This window comes from Xiphias gladius, chromosome 3 (assembly GCF_016859285.1).
Source record: "Xiphias gladius isolate SHS-SW01 ecotype Sanya breed wild chromosome 3, ASM1685928v1, whole genome shotgun sequence".
Classification (NCBI taxonomy): domain Eukaryota; kingdom Metazoa; phylum Chordata; class Actinopteri; order Istiophoriformes; family Xiphiidae; genus Xiphias; species Xiphias gladius.
The window spans coordinates 1,900,567-1,928,085 of NC_053402.1; the positions used below are offsets into that span (position 1 = coordinate 1,900,567).

At 41.4% G+C, this 27,519-nt stretch overlaps 1 protein-coding gene across 3 annotated transcripts; it reads left to right on the plus strand.

Moving 5' to 3' along the window:
* Positions 1–27,511, plus strand: carm1 (coactivator-associated arginine methyltransferase 1). Of its 3 annotated transcripts, XR_005706473.1 has the most exons (17): positions 1–142; positions 4,054–4,179; positions 8,109–8,215; positions 9,501–9,605; positions 11,000–11,110; positions 11,307–11,484; positions 12,322–12,412; positions 16,503–16,584; positions 17,030–17,115; positions 17,278–17,367; positions 17,494–17,631; positions 18,809–18,898; positions 19,019–19,131; positions 20,244–20,321; positions 21,676–21,744; positions 21,862–22,702; positions 26,986–27,511. XR_005706473.1 is itself a non-coding variant. In XM_040118648.1 (16 exons), exons 1-16 carry the CDS (start codon positions 1–3, stop codon positions 21,999–22,001), a joined length of 1,746 nt encoding a protein of 581 aa, XP_039974582.1. In that variant the 3' UTR covers positions 22,002–24,747. The 3 variants fall into 3 exon arrangements, 2 of the variants coding, with proteins under 2 accessions (XP_039974582.1, XP_039974594.1); XM_040118648.1 differs by lacking the exon at positions 26,986–27,511 and having other exon boundaries at positions 21,862–24,747; XM_040118660.1 differs by lacking the exons at positions 20,244–20,321; positions 21,676–21,744; positions 21,862–22,702; positions 26,986–27,511 and adding an exon at positions 19,460–19,650.
* The last annotated feature ends 8 nt before the right edge of the window (positions 27,512–27,519 follow it).

Consider the following 27,519-nt stretch of genomic DNA (forward strand, 5'->3'; position numbering starts at 1 on the left):
ATGGCGGTCTCGGTGTTCCCCGGCGTGCGGCTCCTCTCCATTGGAGACGCGAATGGAGACATACAGCGACACTCAGAGCAGCAGCCCCTGCGGTTAGAAGTCAAAACCACACAAGATGCAGCTCTCATCAATCTCTCCAATGGTGAGTTGACCTTTTCTTCAGCTGCTCCTCGGTTGGTCGGCCCGTCTTAACTGCCAGTGCTAATGCTATGCAGTGCTAATGCTTATACAGCCAATCTGGCCATACGTAGCGCTAGCTACCAAGAAGCTAACCCATCTTGAGAGACCACGTCGCCTCCCCCTGCTTGTCACGAGGGAGCCCATAAAACTCCAAATTTCTCGTTGTCCGTTGGGGTCTAGGGTTTTTTTTTTTTTTTTAAGCTTTAGGCTCTCAGCTCCCACACAAGTCCACCGCTTTGGAGACCTCGATAAAAATATAGTGCAACACAGACCGTAGCTTAGTCAGTCACATCAATTAGCAGGGCAGCTAAGTAATATGTAGTTTAATGCTAGTTAAACAATGCCACTAGCCTGGCTTCAGCAGTGATGCGCTAACGTGCAACAGACACGCTCGCATCTAACATCTTTTGCCCTTGAGGGTTCACTAACGTTTATTTTGTCAAATACATATGCCCTGTGTTTTTTTCCCCCTTTTTTAAGCGGACATATTCCGTTTCGTCCCATGGTAGACCCATATAATGTGATTCTGCTTTTCAGCTTGTGAATTAGCTTTTCTGGATTGTTTTGGAGCCCAGAGCAGAGGGCATCACTCGTGGCTCTGCGCTCTGCGCTGTGGTTGGCGGCTGCAGCTGCTATAGTACTGTATTTAGCCAGTAGCCAGTTCCGTCCTACAGCGGTAAAAACATAAACTTTTGAAGCGTCTACATTTGGGGAAAAACGTTCTTAGCGTTTTGGGTGGCGTAGCGAGACCGGGCCCTCATTACTTATGCATTCATCTTTGTTCTCATCGGAACAATAGACGCTTCCCCGCCGCCTTCTTCCCTCCTCTGTGGAGGCAGGAGCAGAGCCGCTCCGCTCCTCCGCAGCTTTTGTTACTCAGTGGGATGTCCCGCTGAAAAGAAACAGTTGCGCGGCTGGCCTCCTCTACTGTGATGCTGAAGTTAAAGAAAAGTGCACATTTTGTACAGTAATTTATCGTAGATCTTTGAGCAACTCTGCATCAAGTTTTAGTGTTAAGTACTCAGACGCCTCCACACAGCTCTTGCAGGACAAATTAAAAGATGAGTAATTTCTCTCTAAAAATACCATGATTTAAAACGGAAAAAGAATGTAAAAAATTGCCACGCAAATGCATTCATGTCGTTTCTTGCCTGGAAATGCATTAGATATGTTACAACACTTGTAACCACATTACTGGTGTGCTCCTGGAAACGATATTGATATGAAAATCTCCCAATCTTCTCTGTGCCAAATATAAGCTAATTAAGCCATCATCTGGATAGTATTTTGTTGCCGCAGCTGTAATATACAGTGTCCAGTAATCTTGCTTACATCTAGTACAGAAAGTCTCTAAATATATCACACAACATATTTGCATTAAAGGGGAACTCCACTAATTTCACACATAAAAGTCTATTCTCACTCATAGGGGAGTATCAGATCTGGTGGCTGGGGAGGCCTCTGAAGTTCACTGAACTCATTGACATGTTCATGAAACCAGTTCAAGGCGACTTTTGCTTTGTGACATGGTGCATTATCATGTTGGAAGTCACCATTAGAAGATGGTAAATTATGGCCATAAAGGGATGCACTTGGTCAGCAACAATACTCAGATAGGCTGTGGCATTCAAACCATGATTGATTGGTATTAAGCTGCCCAAAGTAAGCCAAGAAAACATTCCCCACACCGTTACACCAACACCACCAGCCTGGACAGTTGACACAAGGCAGGTTGGGTCCATGGATTCATGCTGTTGTTGCCAAATTGTGACACTACCATCTGTCTCAGCAGAAACTGAAATTCACCAGGCTATGTTGTTTTCAGTCTCCAACTGTCAAGTTTTGGTGAGCCTGTGCCCACTGCAGCCTCAGATTTCTGTCCTTGGCTGAGAGGTTTGCTGACCTCAAGATTGGACATGTTGTTCATTCTGAGAAGCTTTTCTGCTCACCACGGTTGTAAAGAGTGGTTATCTGAGCTGGCTTAGTCTTTCTATCCGCTCCAACCAGTCTGTCCATTCTCCTCTGACCTCTCTCATCAAAACGTGTTTCCGTCCACAGTACTGCTGCTCACTCGATGTTTTTGGTTTTTCGCAACATTCTGAGTAAACTCTAGAGACTCTTGTGTGTGAAAATCCCAGGAGGTCAGCGGCGTCTGAAACACATAAAGCAGCCTGTCTGTCACCAACAATCATGTCATGGTCAAAGTCACTGAGATCACTTTTTAAGCATAGGCCTCAGCACCTCATTAACGTCCGAATGACTTCAAAGCTGTGAATCATTAGTTTGCGCATTATTTGTGCATGTTTGTGCAAGCAAAACAGACATTTTTGCTTCATTAATTCTCAAGTTATTAGCATTAAACATCAATTAAATAAATTGTGTTGACTTATGAAGCACAGATGTTTGCTTTGCTTCCACAAATGTGCACAAGTGATGTATAAACAAATGAGACCATTTGGGAGTCATTTGGGCATTAATGAGGTGCAGACATAATAGACCTATGATTCAAATTTTAACACTCAATTTTTCACAAATGGTTTGAGCAGAAATTTTTATTTAGTGTGCACTAAATGTAAAAACAAACTGAAATCATATCTTGATCACATGTAGTGCCAACCTTGCGGAGGTTCAATGTATATACAAGGTTCAGTTTTATTCCCTGCAGATGTCAGCGATTCGGTAAAGTATTGTACTGTTAATTAATTAAACAACCAACCTGAGTAATTAATGTGAAACGTTCAGGTATCACGGCAATGTATGGAACAGGCTGCACAATAGTGTTAATACATAGCCTGACGGGATTAACAAGTAACCATTTAGCTTGGCTTGAAACAGTCATTGCTTTGGAGAGAAAGAAAAGTTTACTTTGTTTAACTCAGTTCTGGTACGTATGTTATATTTTTACTGCCTTTACAGAAGAAGTTAGCAAAGAAAAGACTTCTTTTAGGAGAGTGAGGTAGGTCTCCCCTGTGTCCATATGCTGCTTCTCCCGAGTGACCTGGACAGCTGCTGCACACTTACTCACGACAGCCTATGTTGGACTGCTTAACTGTGACGCCACTTTGTCTGCGTGTTGTATTTGTTCGTGGGTGTGTGATAGGGTCTTCTTAATTTCATACTAGCCCCAGTCATCGATGACATTTTAGAACGTGGAAGTTTTGGTGGTAATGTTTTGTTTTGAATATTAATAAACCATTTGAAATTTCAGCAGTGCCACTTATAATTCAGCAGTGGAACATGCATATAGAGGAAACACTTGCGTTTCCTCCTCTGATTTTGCACTTTTCATCAGATTTGTTGACAGTAATTAAAATATAGAAGAACACCCGCTGCATCCTTTTACCCTAAATGGATTTAGCCTCATAACCTGCTTGTTAGTGTAGACATAGAAATCTATGCAATTGTAAATATCTATCAACGAAGAGGGAAGACACTGATAGCATTAGTAGGTGTTTTTAAAAAAAAAAAAAGTGTGAATATAATAATTGCGTATGAACTCCTGCTAATTTGCCATATTTCAAGCAAAAGACCAAATTTCAGTAGTTGTGGATGTTCTACAGTATGTGTGAGCAGCGGAAGGAGATATAGAAGCTGAGGCTGCATTGTATTCAGCTCTCCCACACAGGAGCAGATTGTGTTAAGTGTTAAATGTGTGACTAGCACCACGAAAACAGTCTCTTTGCCTGTGAAATGCAGAAAAAATTGATTGTTAAAAAAATCGAAAGTGGACATTTTGAAATCAATTTATACAAAAAAAAGGAAAGTTTAAGCAGCATACTGTACATCGTACAGTACATTTGGAATTTTCAGTGGCTGCATGCAAATATGTCTCATGTTGTCCTAACTCTTTCCATCCCCTCTGTATCATTCCAGGAGAGGAGGCGAGTGTGTTCAAGTGTTCGGTTTCCAGGGAGACAGAGTGCAGCCGCGTGGGGAAGCAGTCATTCATCATCACACTGGGCTGCAACAGCGTCCTGCTGCAGTTCTCCTCACCTGCAGGTACACAGAAAATGCCCCAATACAATAATGCTGTCACAAACTGTACATAAGTAACATGCACAACACAGTGTACAGTGCATTTGGAAAGTTTTGAGACCCCTTCAATTCAATTTATTCAATTCAGTTTTATATTATATAGAGCCAAATCATAACAGAGGTTATCTCAGGGCACTTTTCATGTAGACCAGGTCTAGACCGGACTCTTTATAGTTGTATTTAAAGAGACCCAACATTCCCCCAAGAACAAGCACTTGGTGACAGCAGCAAGGAAAAATTCCCTTTTAACAGGTAGAACCCTTGAACAGAATCCGGCTCATTGTGGGCGGCTGTCTGCCTCGACCGGCTGTTATGTTGCAGCCTTATGCTAAAATCGTTTAAGTACATTTTTTACCCTCATCAATCTACACTCAATACCCCATAACGACAAAGCGAAAACAGAATTTTATAAATTTTTGCAAATTTATAAAAGAAGAAAAACTGAAATATCACATTGACATAAGTATCCAGACCCTTTGCTATGGCACTTGAAATTTAGCTCAGGTGCCTCATATTTCTCTTGATCATCTTTGAGATGTTTCTCCACCTTGATTGGAATCCCACTGTGATAAATTCAACTGATTGGACATGATTTAGAAAGGCACACATCTGTCTATATAAGCTCACAGCTGACAATGCATATCAGAGCGAAAACCAAACCATGAGGTCTAAGGAGCTGCCTGCAGAGCTCAGAGACAGGATTGTGTCGAGGTACAGATTTGGCAAAGGCTATAAAAACATTCTGCTGCATTGAATGTTCCCACGACACAGTGGCCTCCATTATTCTTCAATGGAAAAAGTTTGGAACAACCATAACTCTTCCTAGAGCTGGCCACCCAGCTAAACTGAGCAATTGGGCGAGAAGGGCCTTGGTAAGAGAGTTGACCAACAACCTGATAGTCACTGTGGCTGAGCTCCAGAGATCCTGTGTGGAGATGGGAGAAACTTCCAAAAGGACAAACATCACTACAACACTCCACCGATCTGGTCTTTATGGCAGAGTGGCCAGACAGAAGCCTCTCTTCAGTGAAGGTTTGCAATAAAGCACCTCAGGGGTGTTCAGAAGGTGAGAAACAAGATTCTCAGGTCTGATGGAACCAAGACTGAACTGTTTGGCCAGAGTCCTGTCTGGAGGAAACCAGTCAGCACTCATTGACTGCACGTTACCACCCCAATGGTGAAGCATGGGGGTGGCAGCGTCATGCTGTGGTGATGTTTTTCAGAGGCAGAGCTAGGGACAGAGAGACTGGTCAGGGTTGAGGGAAAGCTGAACGGCGCAAAGTACAGAGATATCCATAATGAAAACGACTCTGTGAATGTCCTTGAGTGGCCCAGCAAGAGCCCTGACTTGAACCCAACTGAACATCTCTGGAGAGACCCAAGAATGGCTGTCTACCGACGGTCCCCATCCACCCTGACAGTGCTTGAGAGGATCTGCAGAGAAGAATGGCAGAAAATCCCCAAATACAGGTGTGGAAAGCTTGTTGCGTCAAACCCAAGAAGACTCGAGGTTGTAATCCCTGCCAAAAGGTCTGAATATTTGTCAGTGTAATAATTTCAGTTTTTCCTTTTCATAAATTTGCAAAAAATGTCTAAAATTCTGTTTTCGCTTTGTTATTATGGGGTATTGAGTGAAGTTTGATGTGGGAAAAATGTATTTTCTTTTGATTTTAGCGTAAGACTGCAACATAAAAAAATGTGAAAAAGTGAAGGGGTCTGAATACTTTCTGAATGCAATGTGTGAGCCAAAATTAGTTTCAAACCTTTGTCTGCTAAAAGATAACGATTTTAGGTGAAAATATGCTAAATATGAAACTACCAGTGAAGAGGTGATTTCCTGTGTAACCAAACTTGCACTGGAACAATGAAAGAACAATAAAACCTCATTAGTGGAGAATTCAGTAAACTAAATACATGTGGTCCTCCTCAGTGCCCACTTTTAAATACCTCACTCTAACAGCATATTGGCTTTGCTTTGTCTGTTTTTAACCTCAGAGTGAGCCAGTTTGCCAAAGTTTGTTAGGTAAGCAGTGAGCATGTGTTTCCCACACACTTGGTAGACCTTTCACTGAGTGTGGAGTATGATTAATAATGTGTTGGTTTTATATTTCTCAAATGTTTTAGAGGTAGAGATTGGAGTAAATGTGTAAAATGTAAACACTGTAAACCTGTCATTATGCTACATCTTTTAGCAAGTGCGCATCATTTGTAACCCCATTATAGGTTTTTTGCCAGAAAGAGTAGTCTGTCCAGAGTGTCTGGCTTGAAAGCTGCCCTGTGGCAGGACAGAGTAGGACTTCTTGAAAGTGCTGCAGAGTGTCTTCTTCTGCATTTTGGCTGGTGTAGCTGCAGCTTCTCCTCTGCTTCCCCCCGGTGCAGTAGATCAGAGTTTGCAATGTGCTCTGACATTCATCCCACATCTGAGCCACAGCTCTGGATTTCACGGCCTCAACCTTGTCATCTTTGATGTAGCAGGTCTTAAACTGAGGATCAACTAGGGAGGCCGTGTTCAGGAGGTCATCAGTGGCAGCATCATCATATTTCTCATTCAGACAGCTGATGACACTAGCCTTGATGGTCTTATTGAGCTCTGGATCATCAGCCTCTGGCTTGAAGACCTCCTCATTGAATAGCTACAGCACGTTTCAGTTAGGACACATTCATGTGTGCTTCACCATGAAAGGTATCAGTGAAGTCAACAAGTGGATTTAGAGGCAAGTGGACAGACTCCAGGATATGAATATCCTGCCATGAGGGAGTCAATTACCTTTTTTAAATTAGCCATTGCAAGGTTTTATCAGCTTTGTCCTGCTCCAACACTCACACAAATGGTCTTTGCTAAGGCCCAAAGATGCGAGTCTATCCTCCAGCCCCTGGCAGATTATTTCTCTGGAAATTATGCCATCTGCAAGCATCTGCTTTAAAGAGCCCACTCCTTGTCAATGTAATGCATGATGAAGCTCATGTATGGTTCAGATGTACAGCTGGACTACCTGCTTGTTACAATCTTGCTCCTTTTTGATCACTATTTGTATGAGTCCGAATGAATGGCCAGAAAAGATGACACAATTGATTGTTGTTTTGGAACAGCCCTGCTAGTGCTGCTAAATCTTGTGGAGAGACTAACAAGGGCCCACATTTTGATACACTCGGTGTGTATCTTTTCAGGTGATGGATAAGATTTGATGTGTTTCCTGTCTTCCTTGGCACCAACCAATAACATATTTTGCAGACTGTCTTAATCTGCGCTTATGCGCTTTTTAGACATTCAAAACCACTTCTTGACGTCGTTTTACCTTTTTTGTCAACAGTTTTGTCAGCTTGAGAGGATAACACGAGTTCACTTTCACTGTCGCTTTTGTGCCTCTCGCTGGTTCTTACTTATCTTTTTCCTTGTTTCCTAAGCTATCTTCATCAGTAGCTCAGATAATGCTTTGCAGTAGGAAATGGACGTGCACTTTGACGTGCAAGCCAAAAACTGCTGACTGACTGGCTGCTGCGTTTATTTCTGCTTAGTGGTAGGCTGTTAGATCTATTGTAACTTTTTCTTTTTTTTACAGATAATCTGTTCTAACTAATGACAAAGATATTTACCAGTACTGACAACCACAAAATGAGGACATCTAAATTTGTTATAGAAAATGTAGCTATGTAACAAGACACTGTTGACCCAATGTTCACACACTCAAATTCATTTTAAGCAAGTCAGTATGTTAAACCTCACATTCATTGTTTCATTTCAAATCCAATGTGTGTGAGTGGCCCAAAAGATGAAAACAGAAAACTGTCATTATATTTTGACTCCACTCTATGTATACATTATTTACTCATTGTAATGTAGGTGCAACGTGCCCTGTAATTGCTCATGTTTGTGTGTTTGTGTTCTGCTTCAGATTTTCAGTCCTTTTATAATCTCCTGAAGAACTGTCGTGGGCATGTTAGTGAGCGCTCAGTCTTCAGTGACAGAACAGAGGAGTCCTCTGCTGTACAGTACTTCCAGGTTAGAGGAACACGAACACACACACACACACACACACACACACACACACACACACACACACACACACACACACACACACACACACACACAAAAGTTTTGATATGTTCATGGGGATCCATCGTTGACATACTGCATTCCCAAGCCCCTTACTCTAATCTTAACCACCAAAACTGAATGCCTAACCATAACCCTTACCCTAACCTAAACCTAATTCTAACCCTAACCTTAAAACCAAGTCTTAACCCTCAAACAGCCATTTAAACTTATGGGTAGCAGAATTTACGTCCTCGAAAAACTTTTGATGGAATTCTATGCAGTAGACCTTAGGTTTTAATCCAGTCTGCCTCTTGAAACACAGAACAGTTGTCCATTAATTACTACCATGCTATTTATAGCTTCATTACTTTCATTAGGAATATTCGGTCAGGAAAAACCCTGTTTGTGGAAGAATGTTTTGTTTTTCAAAAGTGGCCACAAATCAATTCCATGAAGCATAAGGAAAGCTGACTGAAATTAATATAAAGTTGTTTTTTTTTTTCTTGCACAGCATACAGATCTGCTCTGTAAATCATATGTTCTCTGTTCTCTTTTGAGGAAAAAAGAAATAGTACCCTAAAGGAAGAAATTTATGTTTTGGTCTCCAAAGACATCCCCTGCCTTTGCATACCAGTAGACATGTGCTGTTCCTCTGACTGAATAGACAGAACTTCTTTGTATACAGCCAATCAGATCATTACAATTTTCAACTGTATTTAAATAAAGCAGAAACTTCACTGTTCTGTCGTTGGCTGCTTGTAATACTGTTGTCAAGCAGCAACTGGCTTCACAGCACAAAAAGAGCCTCAGACTTTGAATACAACACTCATAAGCTTTCTTGCTATTGTGTCTAGCTTCTCCAAAAACATGGACACATCTTGTCTTGCACCTCAACTTGCTGAACAATCTACCAAACAAACAGAGAAAAAGTGCCCTCACTAACATCCTTTTACAGACTTCATAGCTAATAAGCTAGTCAGTTGTAGCACATAGGACAGCTTAAGAGCTTAACTTTACCTGGAAATTTATAGTTGGACGGTTCATATGATATCTCGTGTGGTCTATATGCTTCAACACCTCATTTTTGATTACAAGACAGGATTACTTCTGCAAAATTTTAATATTATATTTTACTTACTGAAATGTCTAGATATTTATGTCCTTGCTTAGTTAGCTTGTACAACATGGACTTCATATAAATAAAAAAATTGCATCAGTGTATTGATATATTTTTCTCCTCTCTCTGCAGTTTTATGGCTACCTCTCCCAGCAACAGAACATGATGCAGGACTATGTTCGGACAGGGACTTACCAACGGGCTATTCTCCAAAACCACACCGACTTCAAGGACAAGGTAACCTTATACTACTGGATATAATGCACCATTTAATAAAGGCTGGGGTATGCTTGACATTAAGTAGTTCACATTAAGTGTTAACAAAAGTTTTTAAAGCTGTTCCAAATGACCAAAGGCCAAAAATCCTACTGTGATGATAAAGAGGGGCAAGATGCGATGAATCCTACAGATGGGGCTAATGGGGATTAAGGCAAACAAAGTCTCTCCTTGAAGACATTTACTGCCCAGACTGTCCAGATATTTACAGTCTGGAGTGTATGGTGTTGCACTTGGTTGTCCACCGGCAAATACTGAGAAGGAAAGAAAGAGCTTGAGAGAGAGGTTGAAACTCTGCCGACTTGCATACTCACCATTATGTGAGTCATTATGTGAAGTAGTTGCCAAAAGTAAAAAAAAAAAAAAAAGGTTGAGTGCAGCACCAACCAATTCAACATTGGAAAAATGCTGGGTTACAGGGTTACAATCACTATTTGGCCATCTGTCAAGTACTTTGGTTGAAGCATACTGACCCCTTTAGACACCAACCATGATCAGTAGCTACAGTTTCCAAAGTATTTGCCAAATTGCAGTAATAATAATCGGTTTTAAAGGAAACAGGGAAGTTTGGACAAAACCTCTCTGACTTTTTGTATATGGTGCAGCATTAAGGTTTTGGAACAATGCAAACAAACAGTAAAACACATTGAAAATGGATCCTTCATTTTAGCTGTGCGACTGGGTTGTTCTTTAGTACATAGTCCTGCTGACATTTCATTTAGTGACCGAATTGCTGAGCAGCTGATTCCACTGTATTTTCTTACGTTACACCACTGGTCACCTGGCTGAGTGTTAGTTTCCCCAGTGACTATTGCTAAAGCCACTCAGCAGCTATCTTAGCAAAGTCCCCGTTCAGTTTTTTTGGGCTAACAAGACCAGGACCCTATCTAAATGAATGGGGGGAGAGCCATAAATTCACTTTCAATGGTCACCAGGAAATAAAAACTGCATGTATAGAACCACCAGTCAAATCTGATAACATCTGATTACAAAGTTTGGTGACTTTGCCCTGAAATACTGTTTAAAACTCTACGCATGCATCAGTGCAACAACACAACTGGCTTGATATGTTTCCCATTTGGTTTTCACACATTGACTGTAAACGGTCCAGCCATATAGTAGGATTTGACCCAGTCTTATTTTTTTAAATCTTCATACAGACTAGAGTATGACCAATGACTTGCCCAATACTAAGTAGTATTTAATTCAATTGAGGAAATGTATTTGTTTACTTCTCTCTGATGGAAATCTGTTAATCAACACTCCAAACTTTATATGACGTTTGCATTTCGACGGAAATGTAGCTGTAATTGTTGATGACAGTGATGTAATGTTTCCTTTTGTCTTTTTTCCAGGTGGTGCTGGATGTTGGTTGTGGCTCGGGGATCCTCTCTTTCTTTGCAGCTCAAGCTGGAGCCAGGAAGGTCTATGCTGTGGAGGCCAGCACCATGGCACAGCACGCCGAGGTCCACACGCGCGCGCGCACACACACACACACACACACACACACACAGATTAATGTTAATATCGGTGACCTGACTTTGATATGTTTTGAACCACTTGGTTTATGTGTTGCTCTGTTCTGACCATGGTAGCTCAAAATTAAAACCACCATTAAAGTAGGATTTCCAGCTCTAGTGAAAGGTATCCTCTGCTTTACAGGTGCTGGTGAACAGTAACCGTTTAGGGGAGCGTGTGGTCGTCATCCCAGGGAAGGTGGAGGAGGTGACGCTGCCTGAGCAGGTTGACATCATCATCTCAGAACCAATGGGCTACATGTTGTTCAATGAGCGCATGCTGGAGAGCTACCTGCATGCCAAGAAGTTCCTCAAACCCAATGGTGAGAAGGTTTGGAGCACAGAAGAACGGGGAAAATACACTCAGCTGGCAGCTTGTTAAGTAAACGTAGCTAAAACTAATGCAGTCTAATACAATAGTCCTGCAATAAATCCTCCCCCCTGATGGTCATCATTTTCAGTTTTTACTGAAACTGTGTTAAAGAAGTGTTGATTCAGACCATTCTGGCAGCTACAATTTGTGGTGCTGTTGACCTGTATTGCATTATACAAAGAGGTGTGTCTGTTATTTAGCTTACCCTCACTGATTTGAATGGGATGGACACCTGTCAACATAATGCAGTGCAATGCAACAACAGTGCGCCAAAATGGTCTAATAGTTGAATTAATGCCTCTTTAACACAGTTTGACAAAAAGTAAACACTATAATCTACATGAAAGTAGGATTTACTGCAGGGGCTGTTTGACCACATTAGTTTTAGCTAGGTGTTCCTTATAAACTGACTACTAAGTGCACGTTAAATAAAGGGTGAGAGACTGCTGAAGGCCATGGGTGCAGTAGGAGTAGAAATAACCTTTGCAACTACTTGGCTCCTGCCAACTGTCTGCAGTTAGTTTTAGATATCATCCGATAGATTAACATGACAAAGCCACCGTGGGTATACACAAGTGTATATGCAGGCACGAGTTAATGTTAATTAAGATTTAATGTTTTAAATCTCATTCTGTGTTGCTGGCAGTACATTAGTTTTGTTGACTGACTTGTGTGTGTGTGTGTGTGTGTGTGTGTGTGTGTGTGTGTGTGTGTGTGTGTGTGTGTGTGTGTGTGTGTGTGTGTGTGTGTGTGTGTGTGTGTGTGTGTGTGTGTTGTTTTTCCCCAGGTAAAATGTTCCCTACCATTGGTGACGTACACCTGGCCCCCTTCACAGACGAGCAGCTCTACATGGAGCAATTCACCAAGGCCAACTTCTGGTGAGGAGGCAAAGAGGCTGGGGAAACTGCAACATGAACCTTGTTAGAGTTTTGGGTCCACTTCACTTTAAAGGCCAGAACATTTTGGATACTCATTATTAAAAAGGCAACAGAGGGACCAACTATAACTAAAATGGAGGCAGCATGTTGAACCACTTCATAGTTTTTCAGTTTCCTCCAATGCACACAATGGGCCTCCTACAACAACCACTTATATGAACAGATTCGTTCTTAAGTGGCATGTACAGGTAATTTAGGGGAACAAGGGGGGGTTGTTGGAGGCGCATAGGGAGGTAGGCATGCTTGTGGGAGGGCACAATGTGTTCCCCTACATGCACACACTATAGCCGCTTCTTCTACACTGTGGGAGAGGAGGCTTATTGAACAGCCATGGTGGTGTTTGTGTGGAAGCTCCTGCACCTATTCCCAGACAGCCGGACGGACAGCAGACTGTAGGAGGGGTCCCCTGCGATGCTGCGGGCTCTGCAGGTGCAGCATGGATGATGGATGTCCAGCAGGGAGGGGAGAGGGGAAGCAGTGATCTTCACAGCTGTCTTCACTATCCTGTCTAATTGTTTCCTTTTGGAAATTTTGCATTCCCCAGAACAGGCAGTAATGCAGTCAGTTAAGACACTTTTGATGGTGCCCCTATAGAAGGATGTGGATTACCAGGGTGGGGAAATTTGCCTTCTTCAGCCTGTTGAGCCACTGTTGAGCCTTCTTGATGATTGTCAAGATTACCTGACCACAGTGATAACCATCGTTAGGTCATCTTCCAGGTCCACACCTAGGAACCTGGTGCTGCTGCCTATGGTGGCACTGTGGATGGTCAGCGGGAGATGGCGGTGTGTGCAGGCTCTCCCAAAGTCAATAATCATGCCCTTGGGCTTGTTGACGTTGAGGTAGACGTTATGGTCCTATACCAGTCGTTGTGGTCTGATGGTGTTAAATGCAGAGCTGAAGTCAATGAACAGAATCCTGGGATAAGTGTCCTTATTTTCTAGGTTGGTAAGAGTTAAGCGAAGTATGCTGGAAATTGCATCCTCACAGGGAGGTGGTCTTGATGTACTGCATAATAAGCAACTTGAAGCACTTCATGGCTGCGGGAGTCAGGGCCAGGCAAGATGGATTTGGTTTCTTGGGGATGGGTATGATGGTGGTGGTTTTTTTAGGCATGAGGACGCCACGGCTTGACTGAGTGAGGTGTTGAAGATGTCTGCAAAGACATCCTTCACCTGTTCCACGCAGTTTTTGAGAACATGGCCAAGCATGTTGTTCGGTCTGGAAAAAGCCCTCTTCACCCTAGCTAGGGACAGCTGGAGTACCTGGTTGCTTGGTGGTGCTGGGAACGTCTGTGGTTTTTGTTGCTGGCCTCAGACCATGTGCTGAAGTTGTTGGGTTGGTCTGAGAGGTAGGGATCATTTGGGCATGCATGGGGGGGGATTCAGGATACAGGTTGTTCTTGGCCAGTGTGTACAATGCTTTGTCACCGGATCTGAAGACAGAATCCTGGATCCTTAAAATCGTGTGGACCTCCTCAGTCAGCCAGGGTTGCTGGTTGACAAATGTCCTGTAGGTTACATGTTAAGTTTGGTTAAGTTCCTGCAATGAAAAGGGGCTGCTACATTTTCTCGTGGTACAAAATTGGAGTTAGAAACAAAGATGTATATGTTACCAGCAACATGGCCAGGAGGTGAATTTATCTGACAAAGTGGGAACTTGGCTTGTGCTGATTGGCGATCAGAACTACTATTGATGATTTAAGAGACAATCACAGATTGTATTTTTTCTGCCAATACTACAGAACAGTGGTGATGATCACTGTTAATCACTGACTCTTTTCCTTAATTTAAAGCAACTCATTTGTTATGCCTAAAATTTAGATCACGGTGTAATTTCAAGCAAAGATGGTAACAGTATCTCCTACATGTATCACGGTATATTCCTTTTTCTTAAAATTTCAATATAAATGCTTCTAAAGGGGTAAGGTCTCTTAGAAGGGGCAAAATCGATACCATAGGGCAAATTCAGACTGGTGTACTTTCTATACCAGTTATACAGTCCACCACTATTGTGTATTCTTGACTCTGGTTGACTGACTGGTTCTGTAGTGTAACAAGCAGTTGCTCTTCTCCAGCTCAGAGTAAGTCAGTAAGAGGTGTGGTGGTTTTACTGTATACCATGGTGAAACATTGTAACAACGCCACAGACGATTATTTTCATTATTTTGAGTGTTTTCATAGGGCCCAGTGCTCCTGCCTTCATCAACGGTTTTATTTTGATTAACCTCAAGGGTCTGCTTCTTTCCTGGTCCACCAGAGTGGCAGAGCAGTCACAGCAGGTCAAGCAAACAAGGTTCCTTTTCTGTCAGACGCTAGCTGCTGTAGCTATAGCTTCCTTGGCTAACATTAGCTACTTGACCTACTGAAGTGAGACCAGTTGGTGGATACCAATTTGTAACTTTAAGTGAGAGACAGAGACATACATATACATAAACGCACACACACACACACACGTATCTATATCTCAACATACAATTTTTCCAATAATATATACTAACATTGAACATATTTGCCAGCTTTGCTTGTTTACACTGAACCAAACAAAGCTGGCATAATTCCACCCAAGTGTGGGATTATACATAGCATGCCGGTGTTCAAGAACCAAAGGTGTGATGTGTAACACAACAGCATTGGCCTCTGTACCGCAATGCCGGCTCTCCACTCACAGACAGTCCGGCTCTGTGACTATCTGTGCCGGCTTAAAGGTGGAAAAACGAGGCCCCTCAATTTCGTGTTTGTACCTTTTTATACCGAACGGCGAGGCAGAATAATGGCGCAACATTCCCACCGTGAACAGGCTGCATAAAAAGGGCTACTATCACTGCAGTCAAAGTAATTTGCAGTCAGCTGTCAGCTTTTAATCACCAACCTGCTGTTTGTTTTTATATTATATATTTTATGTTTGTTTTTCCAGAGTCCCATAAAGTTGCAAAATACAGTTCATTGTTCAGTTTTTCAGATTTAATAAATCTAATGTAAACATGGTGTGAAGCGTTTTTACTGTTTCAACTGTAAAAGCAGTATTTCAGGAAAGTTTGATTATAACATTTTGGGCCAAAATAATTGTAGCACTAAAATTTGATACTGGCACATCCCTAGTAATTAGGTTTGTAATTTAAAAAAGGGGAATTGGATAAGTAAATTATGTCTTTATGCATAAATAACCGGTAGTTGATTAAAAGCTGAGTCTTCAGTAATGGCCGGGGGCGTGGTCGAAACGAACAAATGAAGGCCGATCCGCAAACACAGGCTGGGAAAAACAAAGGCGCAGGGTTCAAATTGACGCAATGGTGGCATATGATTCATTCCTTCTGATCCACTTTTAATTCTGTCTGGCTGTGTTGCATATGGTTTGCCTGCAAATTTATCACAATAAAAGCCCTGTTAAGAAATGAAGGGTTTCTGTCAACTGAAACGCTACAGGGTTTTTAATTTTAAACGGTCACAGGAAGTGTTGAGATTGTATTAACAGCATAATGAAGTAACTTTAACAGGGCAAACAGGAGCGGATCAAAACAATGCTTCATACGAGAATCTGATACAATTATACTCAAACAGAGGGACTTAGAAATGAAGGCCTGTTTCTAATAAAGGCCTGCATCAAATAAAGGCCCGTTACGTTCTGCAGTTGAGGTAAATAAAGGCCCCGGTCACTATTTGAGGAAATATGGTACATGAAAGTTTATCGGCTAAAACAAAGCTGGTTTGGTTTCTGTTTTAGTTGCATTTATTACAGCAGGTTTGAATTCTTGTTTTCTTTTTCTTTACAGAACAGGGTGTGTTTGTTTTTTTTTTTGTTTTTTTATGGAAATGTTTTAGTTTCTTATAGTCCTCACCTAAAGCTTCACAGCTAGTTCCCGTTTCTGAGAATAAATTTTAATTTGATTGGTCAGAAATGTTTTGTTGTCTGCATTCAAAATATTATTTTGAGATAGTAACAAAGATATGGCTTTAGTTATAATGTTCAACATTTCTATAGCTATTGAAAGGGAAAATTAAAATTCTAAATCTGATCTTTTGGCCCTCAGGTACCAGCCCTCCTTCCATGGTGTAGATCTCTCTGCCCTGCGGGGGGCAGCCGTGGATGAGTATTTCCGCCAGCCAATTGTGGTATGTTATCCACAACACATACACAGAAGTTTACAGTTGTTAATTAATTAAATGTCTGTACATGGCAAATGGGCATGGAAATTTAAGTCTGGTACTGGGTTCTGAATTGAGGACTGATTGACTTCTTCTGGACCCAACAAAGTTTACTTTGAGAGTTCTGGTTGTGGCCCAGATATGCAGTTTTATCATATTGTGGAATTATCATCCTTTTTTTTGGTTTGACATCGTGTAAACCTAAGGACCATCTCTTACAAATGATGATACCAGCCTGCTGGATGAGTCTAACATCAGGTCCATGGGTTCATTATATTGCTTCACGATACTTTTGCAAGTCTAGTAATCATGTCTCCTCTGTTTGTGATGCAGTCTTAACTGTGAGTTGTGTGAAATTGGATTTATTGTTGTACTTTAGTCTTGTATGATGAGCTCATGTATCCCTCCACAGGACACATTTGATATCCGTATTCTGATGGCCAAATCGGTCAAATACACAGTCAACTTCCTGGAGGCCAAAGAAGAGGATCTTTATAGGTGTGTGTGTGTGTGTGTGTGTGTGTGTGTGTGTGTGTGTGTGTGTGTGTGTGTGTTTGCTAGAATGTTTGCTAGAATGTTTATGAGTAAATATGTTAAATGTATGCATCATCCCCAGTGTAGTAAACATGTCTCTTTCCCACCTTTTCTTTTGGATCGCAGGATAGAGATTCCCTTTAAGTTCCACATGATGCACTCTGGCCTGGTACACGGCCTAGCGTTCTGGTTTGATGTGGCATTTATGGGATCCGTGTAAGTCAGCCAGTCACTAAGACACATGGACATTTGGAGTTTGCTGAATCTTAAAAAATGCATTTAATTAGTCCCACACAATTGCCTTGCCCCTATACTTCAACCCCTCTTGCGCCCTTCCTGCAGGATGACAGTATGGCTGTCCACAGCACCCACAGAGCCTCTCACCCACTGGTACCAGGTGCGCTGTCTGCTGCAGTCTCCCCTCTTCACCAAGGCTGGGGATACACTGTCCGGCACTGCAATGCTAGTGGCCAACAAGAGGTATGAAAGCTGTGTGTACTTTTAAACCTACAGTAATTTAGTTCTCTTTGGCATTGTTGTCCACTTTGTCTATTTCAAGTAAGACGCTTAATATTGTGGTCCTCACAAATTCAAAGTATTGACCCTGAAAACGAAGGCAAAGAGCAGTGTTTATGTTTCAGACAAAAAAACTTAAGAAAACTACTTTGAAAATTTTGAACCACAAGGAAACTAAAAAATAGGAAATGCTTAACTGGCTACTATAGAAAGAAAAGGAATAGAAAAGAGGAAATAGAAATGGAGGGGGAAGAAAAAATCTAATTAATGGAACTGTGCAAAAAGAAAAAGAGCAACCAAAACAAAGCATTTATGTAGAGAGGTGTTGTTTAAAATAAAACTTGCTACAGACAGCAGTTACAGCTATTGCATGGATACATATGGATGGATACAACAGCAGCACCACAGATCATGGCAATTCCCCACTTTAACAAAGCTGTTGAAAAGTTAAAGGATGTTCAAAATCATGGAAAAGTGATTTTAATAGTTTCAAAAGTCTTTGTAATCAGTCAGGCCACCATCCAGCTTTGTAAAAATGTAAAGAAAATATAAAACTAGCTGTTAATATTTTAAGTTAGTTGCTGTCTTTTAGTTTCATTCCAAATATTCAAATGTTAGTGTTTTTCCTCTGTGCTGTCTTTTTGTTACGTATTTGGATGTAGACACCTTCATTGTAGCCTCGCTCTGCCTGGTCAATAAATAATCTGGCATATACCTCCCTGTAACACCACAATGTAATTTTTCCGTTTTGGTTTTTGTATAGCTTAAACAAAGAGATATGATATGTTAATTACTTTAATAAGCTTGATTAGCTTAATTAGCTTTTGAGGTTCTTATAGGTAGCTTTTAGCTAGTTTTCATGTTTCGGGCCTTTGTGCTAAGCTAAGCTAAAAGACTGCTGGCTTCATATTTAGTATACAGACAAAAGAGAGTGGTATCTATCTCCTCATGTAACTCTCAGTAAGAGAGCAAATAAGCATACTCCCGAAATGTCAAACTACTCCATGAAGGCCCCAGGGCACCCTGCTATATTACTGAGCCAGCCTTTTGCTGATAAAGCTAGAGGCTCTCAAATGCATCTCACATTATGTGATTTGTATGAACTTATCAAATAATACGAAGCTGATCTCCTTCCCAACAGACAAAGCTACGACATCAGTATTGTTGCCCAGGTGGACCAGACAGGATCAAAGTCCAGCAACCTCCTGGACTTGAAGAACCCCTTTTTCAGGTGAGTTGGTCTCTTGACCCCAGTAAACACACTTGTAAGCACATGGCACTATATAGGGGTAGAGATCGGGATCACTGTCTGCCTCTCTAATTTCGAACATGTGTGTGTATGTATATGCAGGTACACAGGCACCTCCCCCAACCCTCCTCCTGGCTCACACTACACCTCCCCATCTGAGAATATGTGGAACACGGGGGCAGCCTACAGCATGAATCAGGGGATGGCTGTATCAGGTGAACACACATATAAACACTGGTAGATGAAACATATCCTCCATAGGTTTACAAAAGGGTACCCAGCTTCAGATTTTCCAACTCTTAGGGATTTTCCTGAATATTACAGACATTTAAGATACAGGAATTGGCAGAAACTCAGGATATCAGGTAATGCTGAGTATTGATTGTACATCTTCTATTTGTAAGGTATTGTGTGGCTGTAATTATTCATCAATTCTTAACTGTAAGTGGGGATGTTAATACACTGTTCTTTTTAAGCTTGTATGAATTTGAATTACATGCCAAGGTTTCCGGATTGCGCATTACATTGCATTATGCTTGGCAGGAATACTGGTGTCGTGAACAGTTTGCAGACCTGACAAACAGCCCTGAGCTGCTGTGAGCAGCAGTGATCGGAGCTGGCGTTGCATTCACTGCTTTCTTTGTGTCCACATGCAAAAGTCTTCACTGAATGACATTATCCTATATATCTACATTAAACCACTTCACCTGTGCATGGCTGTGTTTTTACTTTACAAACCAAACATTTACAGTTTTACCAAGTCCTACCACTACTTTCACATTTAAAAAGCACATGCAGGAAGTGGCATAGTGTCATCTGCAGCTTTATGCATCATTTGCTCACCACACTAAATATATAGAACAAAACAAAAAACTGTACTTAATGTGTGTCGTTGATGTCTTTACATGAATGTATCCACGATGGCCAGTATCTGATTCCTGTCAGATTTCTATCTACATATAAGTGTAGCCCAAAACTGCTTTGAGAATATTAGTTTCAGTGTGTTTTTTTCCCTTACATGTCTAATATGTATGTGCATAATACAGATCGGCGCCTTATGTGAGCCAAAAAAAGCAGAATTGAACATAACCTCGGTGAAAAAAAGGTTTAATGAAAACTACCACCAGATCTCTAATTATTTCAGGCACAGTCCACAGAGCCTAACACTTAACTGTGTTGTAGAATTAACATGGTTGTGTTCATCATGCCTCCACTGCCTCACTTGAGTTTCAAGCTAATGTTGCTGTAAGGCATTTATATTTTTCCACAATTTTTCCATCTGTGGGGTAAAATGTTTATGGCTTTGTTATCTGTCTGTCCCCTCCAGGGATGCCTGCAGCTTATGACCTCAGCACAGTCATTGGCAGCGGCCCGTCAGTGTCTCACAACAACCTCATCCCCCTAGGTACGAATCACACTCCTCCTGACTTCTCTACATCGCATGGAGCTTAATGTTGTGGGGAAGAAATAGGAGAGCGACAGAAAGCCCCCTTTGCAGCTTGAAGTACCAGGCGCGCATGAAAACGGATCAGAAATGCTGTTCATGTTCAGGTCTCTAGTGAGCACTGCAGAGCTATATGACATGGAGAAGAATGATAAGACTTGAACTTTCACTTGGCCAGCTAATTTCCCATTCACAAGGCTGAAACAAGATATTCTGTAGAATCACGAGTTTAAAGAGCATTACTGAAACAGACAACTGTCACATGACATGTGAACTCATAATAAGTGACAAGCTAATATAAGTTAAACAGTAAAGAGGCAGCAGCATGTAGAAGCTTGAGCCTTTTAAAACATTGAGGGACAGTATATTGGGTTTTTAGCCTGAACCTCTGACTTGATGTTTAGTGTCCATTTAGTAAATGTACATGACATTCTCATCCTAGTAATTAAATCATTCTTACTACATTTTTGTAAACCGACGGTGGTTGTAACTTGATAACATGTTAGTGTTACAGCCGGGTGCTCTTACTTTAAAAAAAAAAGGGGGGGGGCAGCGTCTATATCCTCTAGAACAAAGTAAAGAAAAAAGAAAAGGGAGCACTCCATAGTTTTAAAAAAAAACAGCGATGTTTTTTTAGATGAATTTATTTACAATCAGTAGGTTGACAGATCTGTTGCCATGTTCTGGTATAAAGCCTTCCTCAGAGCATTTATAAAGGCAAGCAGCAGAAAATAATTTCACCTGCACACCTGAGAGGAGGTCCTCTACATGGTGTTATATATGTATTCACTTGAACTGGCACTCATTTATTCCACGACTGAGCTGACACCTCCATCTCAGTTTATCGCTTACACTTCAACTGACATTTCAGCTTCTTACAAGGCCTGAACTGAAGCAACTGAATCTTCAAGTCCATTCGGCTCTTTCATTTCAGCTGCCACTTCAGCGTTATTCAGTCCTTCCACTTAAACTGAAACTGCGACTTCTTTCGGCAGTTCCATTTTAACTGCTATTTCAGCTTCTGTCAGTATTTGTATATAATATTTTTGAACTGAAAAATTCCAGCAGCTAGCACAGGTACATTTTCTTAAGAAAAGACTCCCTTTCTGCCTCTCCCCACTATCTGATTGTTTGGCCTCTGGCGGTTACAGGTTGTACTACTAGTACTGTGAGTAACTGGTTGATGTAGCAGGCGTAAAGGGCTCTCATGGCATCTAAAGAGTATTTTGTAGTTAGCAACAGAAAGCAACAGACTAAAATCTGTTGTAGTGATGCACATATCATGAACTGTTCTTTCCTCTCTGACTGATCACAGTGAACACAGGGATTGTAAACCACACCCACTCCAGGATGGGCTCCATCATGAGCACAGGAATTGTCCAGGGTATGTCCACCTGTTCAGAAATGAACAATGAAATCAGTTTGTGCAGCTTAGCAGAAATTTACCATGCAATCATCTTCAGCGCGAATGTCGAATGTAATGCTTTGTTCTTCCATCCAGGAGCCACTACGGGCCAGTCGGGCCCAAGCAGCAGCGGTACTTACTATCCCGTCACCAACCAGTTCACCATGGGGGGCGCTGCCATCTCCATGGCCTCGCCAATGGTCATCCCCAGCAACACCATGCATTACGGCAGTTAAGACGAGGACGTTGCGAAGACCTCTTCAACCTCCCAGCCCCCGCATGACAAGAGATCCCCTGCCCCTCCCAGTGGAGCCCCTCAGTCTGCCACCCCTCCACCCCTCAACCCTGACTGATCCACCATCCGCAGCCAAAACCGATATACCAAAACCAGTGCTGTGCTGGCACTTCCTCCCATTGTTCGTCATCCACATTCTACTCTGTTCAGTCCATCACTATATGAACGATACGAACGGTCAAACGCTCTCTTATCCGTCCAGACTCTTGTCTTGCTAACAGCCGAAACCTCCCTTTCCTTCTCTCCTTCTTGGATTCATTTGGACTGCAACAAATGCACAGCTGAGATGCACAGCAGTTATCATCTGTCCCTTTCCTTAGTTTTCACCCTCTTACTGTATCAATCCCTCCACTCCCCTTCTTTTTTATATCATGATGACCCCAAAGTTTTTCCCCAAAACCTTCCCTCCCTAAGAATCTACTTGTTGCCAGATACCAGCATCAGTCCGTTCCCACAATTCTCCACATCTCAATACCAGATCTACACTGAAGCTTTTCATTCGTGTAGTAGGACACCGTTATCATCATCAACACGCATCTCTGAGCTACCATCTTGGCTTTTCATATCGGATACAATCTTGAAAACCTCTCCGCACTTCTCTCAAAAGACTGACTCATGCCAGACAAAATGGTTCCTTTTAAAGTATCCTTTATTTTCCCTGTTTACCTTTTGTGGATAATTTGTTTTTAGGCAGATATATCAGAAAACTGAAGTTATCTACATACCTAGGCACCCTAAGGAGTGTGTGGGGAAATATGTTTTTTTGGGTGACTTGGACATGTTAAACATCTAAGTTCCTCTCATTACCCAATGTGTGGTTGTACGTTAAAGCAGTGGTGTTGATGCATTCCACTAAGGTTCACACATACATCAATTTTTGGGAGAACCCTGGTCACCTTCCATGCTTAGTGATGAGATAAATAGGCACAGGAATCATCTGTCTGCCTGCTGTAGAAAATCTAAACACTGAGATGAAAGAAGCTATAAAACTCGGTTAATCTGAGGAGAGCTGTAGCGTTGAGAGAAAATTCTTTTACTTTATCACTACGAGTGACACCTGCTAAGGTACACAGTCATTTGGTCCATTGTTAATATAAAGATATTGATTAGTGCAGCTTTTAAATGTACTTGTACATCCAGACCTGTGATGTGGTTAGCCTGTCCTAGCTGGAAACAGGGAGAAGTGGTCTCTCCCCATCTCTATCCAAAAATTCTAAAGCTGTTGTAGTTTATTTCTTTATATATTTAATATGTGGAAAAGAAACTTTAAAAATTACAGCATGTTCGGAGCAGTTGTGTTGGAGGCATTTCTTGACCAACAACAGCTGGGTTCAAGGTCAGCAGCGCCTCACAAGTCCTGTCTTCATACACGTCGTAGGGTTGCCAGGTTTGAGCACCGTACTAAGTGAACAAAATGGCAGGCGACACTTTTTATCAACTCCTACAACCAATTTAAAAAAAGGACTTCCTCGAAGGTGTATTTTGTCTGATTTTTGACAGAGCTAGGCAAAGTTTCTTGTCCTACCAATAAACTCGAGATATCTCTGTACTGCACACACTGAAAATTTAATTCATTCATTAAATTTCATTGTGTCAGTGTGTCTTTTAGTCACCTGACTGGGATTTAGTCATCTGAATGGGTTTGGATTTGACAGCAGACAAGCATATTTCCTGAAATGCTGGAAGTAGGGTTAAGGCCACAGAATGATTAAAGTGTGTTGTAAGATTGCATTTAAAGGAACAAGTGTCTATAACCGTTCTGAACGGCCACACTCGCCATAGCCGCCTCATGGCTGCATCCCGGTGTCTCCCTGATCTCTCTCAACAAACTCTGTGTCTTTGCAGTCTCAATGCAATGAATTGTACAGCACTGTCTCACTCTTCTTAAAAGCATTCTTGGTGTTGCCCTTTGTTATACACAAAAAGTGACAGTAGTAGTTGTGTGGATGAAGAATGCAACCTTGAGAGAGAAGTTCAAACCCTACTTTCCATGGAAGATGACTAATAGGAAAGTCCCCCCAAAACTTGTTGTTTTTGTTCATGCTAGAACACTTGAGTCCGGTAAACCTAAAACAAGCCTTCTGCTGCTCCCAGTGCCCTCCCTCTTCACTTAGTATCCATTTTTAGCTGAGAGGACTCCTCCCCACCTAGTCATGTACAGATTACTCCAGCAGTTGGAGGAAGAAGACTTGGAGAACGAACCCGTAAGGACCAATAAGCCAGGTGGCAGCCCAGAGGCTGCTAGAGTGAGAGAAACTGTGGATTGGCAGCGTCCTAGTTCACATCCTTGCTTTCTTACCCTGCATTTCTTCCCAACCTCCTTGACTGTGAGACTGTCACAGAGACTTCAGTGTTGAGGCATGGGAGACTGGGCCTGTCCACCCACCTCCCTCCTTGTCTGTTCACTATATATGACCGCCAGCATATCATGCCCCCAACACCCTCGTCCCCTTTTATTAGTCAAGGAGAGAAAGACTGACACGTGTATGCATAGCTTCCAGTGTCACAACTACTGGACTTGGTTCATTTGGAATTTATGAGTTAGCAAGTTTTAAGAGAGCTGAGAAAAAATGTCTCTTTGTAGGATTAACCTTTTTTTGTTGTCTTTATTTTTTCTGTCACAAAAAAAAACAACAATTAAAAAAAAAGAGAGCAAATTAAATGTGGTGGAGATGTTCCAAAACCCATCAAGGAATCAGGTGTTATACTTTAGTTTGTTCCCTCTTGTTTGTGAAATAGACTGTGTACAGGCCAGATGTTTGACATATGTTAGCCTGTAGCCATGCCGTCCCTTTATATCATGGAATCATTGCTGTGTGGAGTCAATAGTGGCGTCCACTTTTATCATGGAAAAGTGTATTAGGAAGACTGTGTGTCATGTTCTGTTATTTCTGTGTTGACGAAGCAGTAATAACACCTTTCCCACTGTCTGACATCGACTCTTCTGCTCCAGACACAGCCAGCGAAAGTCTGCCCTGAATGCTGCGGCGAGCATTTTCTCCGTCCAGAACATAGCGGTTGCAATTCTTCAGTCCTAAATGAACTCAGTTTCAGCCTTCATGTTGTGCACCAAGTGCTTGGGTATGTTAGTTGCTGATGGCTTCAACTCAACACCTTTTGATATAACTCTTTAAATCATAAGCTGTTCATTTTGCATCAACAAGTGGAAACTACTAATACCAAGTAAAACAGAGTGGAGTAGTTGGATTGGGAACAGAATTAGAAACACTTGTAATACTGTATAATACAAGTTCTTGGACTTGCTTTTCATTCTCATGTGAAATTGTTTTGAGGAGTTAAAGCAATTTCATATTTCACCCAAAAAGATGACATCTGTGCAGATGCAGAACAGACCCTGAGGTCGCAATCGTCCGTTTCCGCCACAGGAGCTTTGCTGCACGCACAGCTATATCTTTAAAATGGGTGAATACAGAAAAGGTTAGGGATGAAAGAGTGTTATATTCTCAACTTTGCCGCCACACAATCCCCGGCCCAGGCTATGCACACAGCTGGCTACCCTACTGAGTTTCAGCCCATTGGTCACCTCCCTGACCAAGAAGGGTGACGAACGCTGCGTCCCAAATCCATGCTACATACTGATTCAGGTTTTAGTATGAAGGGGATTCACACTAGAATATAGGCAAACCAGATGGCATGCAAACTAAATACCGAAGATTTTCTGGTGTGCCGTTAATGCACACTACTCTCCCACAATGCAGTGCTCAAAGGAGCTATTTACAGCTGGGAAAAAAAGGTGGATTGTGGTGAAAATATTGTAAACAAAAAATTAAATCCGAAGACATTTTTTAAAAAAATATCTATTAGTGAAATTTTATTGGCAGCGACATTCCAAAAGTCAGTTTAATTGACAACCAATGTCACACGCGTTGTCATTTCCTGATGGTATAAAATGGTTAACTAAATTTTTTTTTTTTTTTTTTTTTTTCTGTTGTATACTAAACGCTAAAATGGACCAAAGGAAAGGACTGTAATGTCCAGTATGTAATGCATACTGTATACATTTAGTATGTAATATGGATTTGGGACAAAGCTGAAGAATCTATGACCAGGCTAGCAGCTCTTTGAGGATATACAGTGATAATGTGTAGAAGGTAATGTTTTCCAAGTTCAGCTTAAATATAGTACAGCTGAGACTGACGGGAATGCCATTAGTTTAGCAGTCATCAATAAAATTATCTGTACCAAATTTCATGGCAGTCCGTACGATATTTATTGACATGTCTCAGTCTGGATCAAAGTGGAGGACCATTCGACTGACAACTGTCTGTTACTAGTTGACAGTTTAACATTTTTTGATATAGGTGTAGGTACCTGAGTTTTGGTACCAATACCAAAAAGATACTTTTTTGTTACCTTCCCTTGAGAGTTAAAAACATGTTTTTCTACAATACCCTTTTATCATTTCACAAAAAAAGCCAAAGTTATAAAATACTAACAAATACTTTCACATTTTGGTAAAGTAGCTTTCTTGCCAAGACTAAGTTGAGAAGATCAGTGCCACTCTGTATATGAAGCTAAAGATAGCAGTCGGTTCACTCAGCTTAGCATGAAGATCGGAGCTGGGGAAAAAGCTACACTGCTTCTGTCCAAAGGTGACAAATCCTGCTACCCAGCACCTCTAAAGTTCACTAGTTAACACATTACATCTCATTTGTTTAATTTGTACAAAAAAATGTAGTGTGTTTTGGTTTGTTGAAAGGGTCATGCGCCACACTAGTTCTTGGCCAGTTTATTGTAGTTACCTTCCTGTGGTTTTCTTACTCTAAACAAATTTCCCAAAATTTTGAACTAATCCTTTAAATGTTTAAATTTTCACTTAAATTTAATGTTTCTATTCTGACTTTGCAGCTGCTTTTAGCCTAGTTTGTCGCTGTTTTGGAGCACTTAACTCAGACTTTGCTCAGATTGAGTCAAATGCATCATAAATCATTCACCTGATCTCAATCCGGCTGAGCAGCAGTCCACGTGGTGAAGACCAGACTAAAGGTGGAGAGACCCCACAACAACAAGACCTGAAGGAGGCTGCAGTGAAGCTCTGGGAGAGCATCACCAGGGATGATGCAAAGAATCTGCTGGTGTCTGTGGGTCAGAAACTTCAGGCAGTCACTGACTGCAGAGGATTATCCACTAAATATTAAAAAAAAATGTTTTACTTCATATATATCTGTCCAATTACTTCTGAATCCCTAAACTTTGGCTGCTATGTGCTAAAATGGGTAAATCTCCCAGAAAGTTCTTTCTACATTGATACAAAGCTGAGACTTGGCCCATTAATGTAGTCGCCATTATTTTAGATGGAATGTGCTGAAGAACCGAAAACCATGTAACTGTAATAATGTAATTGAAATGAAGCCATCAACATGTTTGAAGTGTAGACTTTCAGCTTTCAAGGGGTTTAACAAAAATATCACTAACAGTTTTTATACATAGTTCCACAT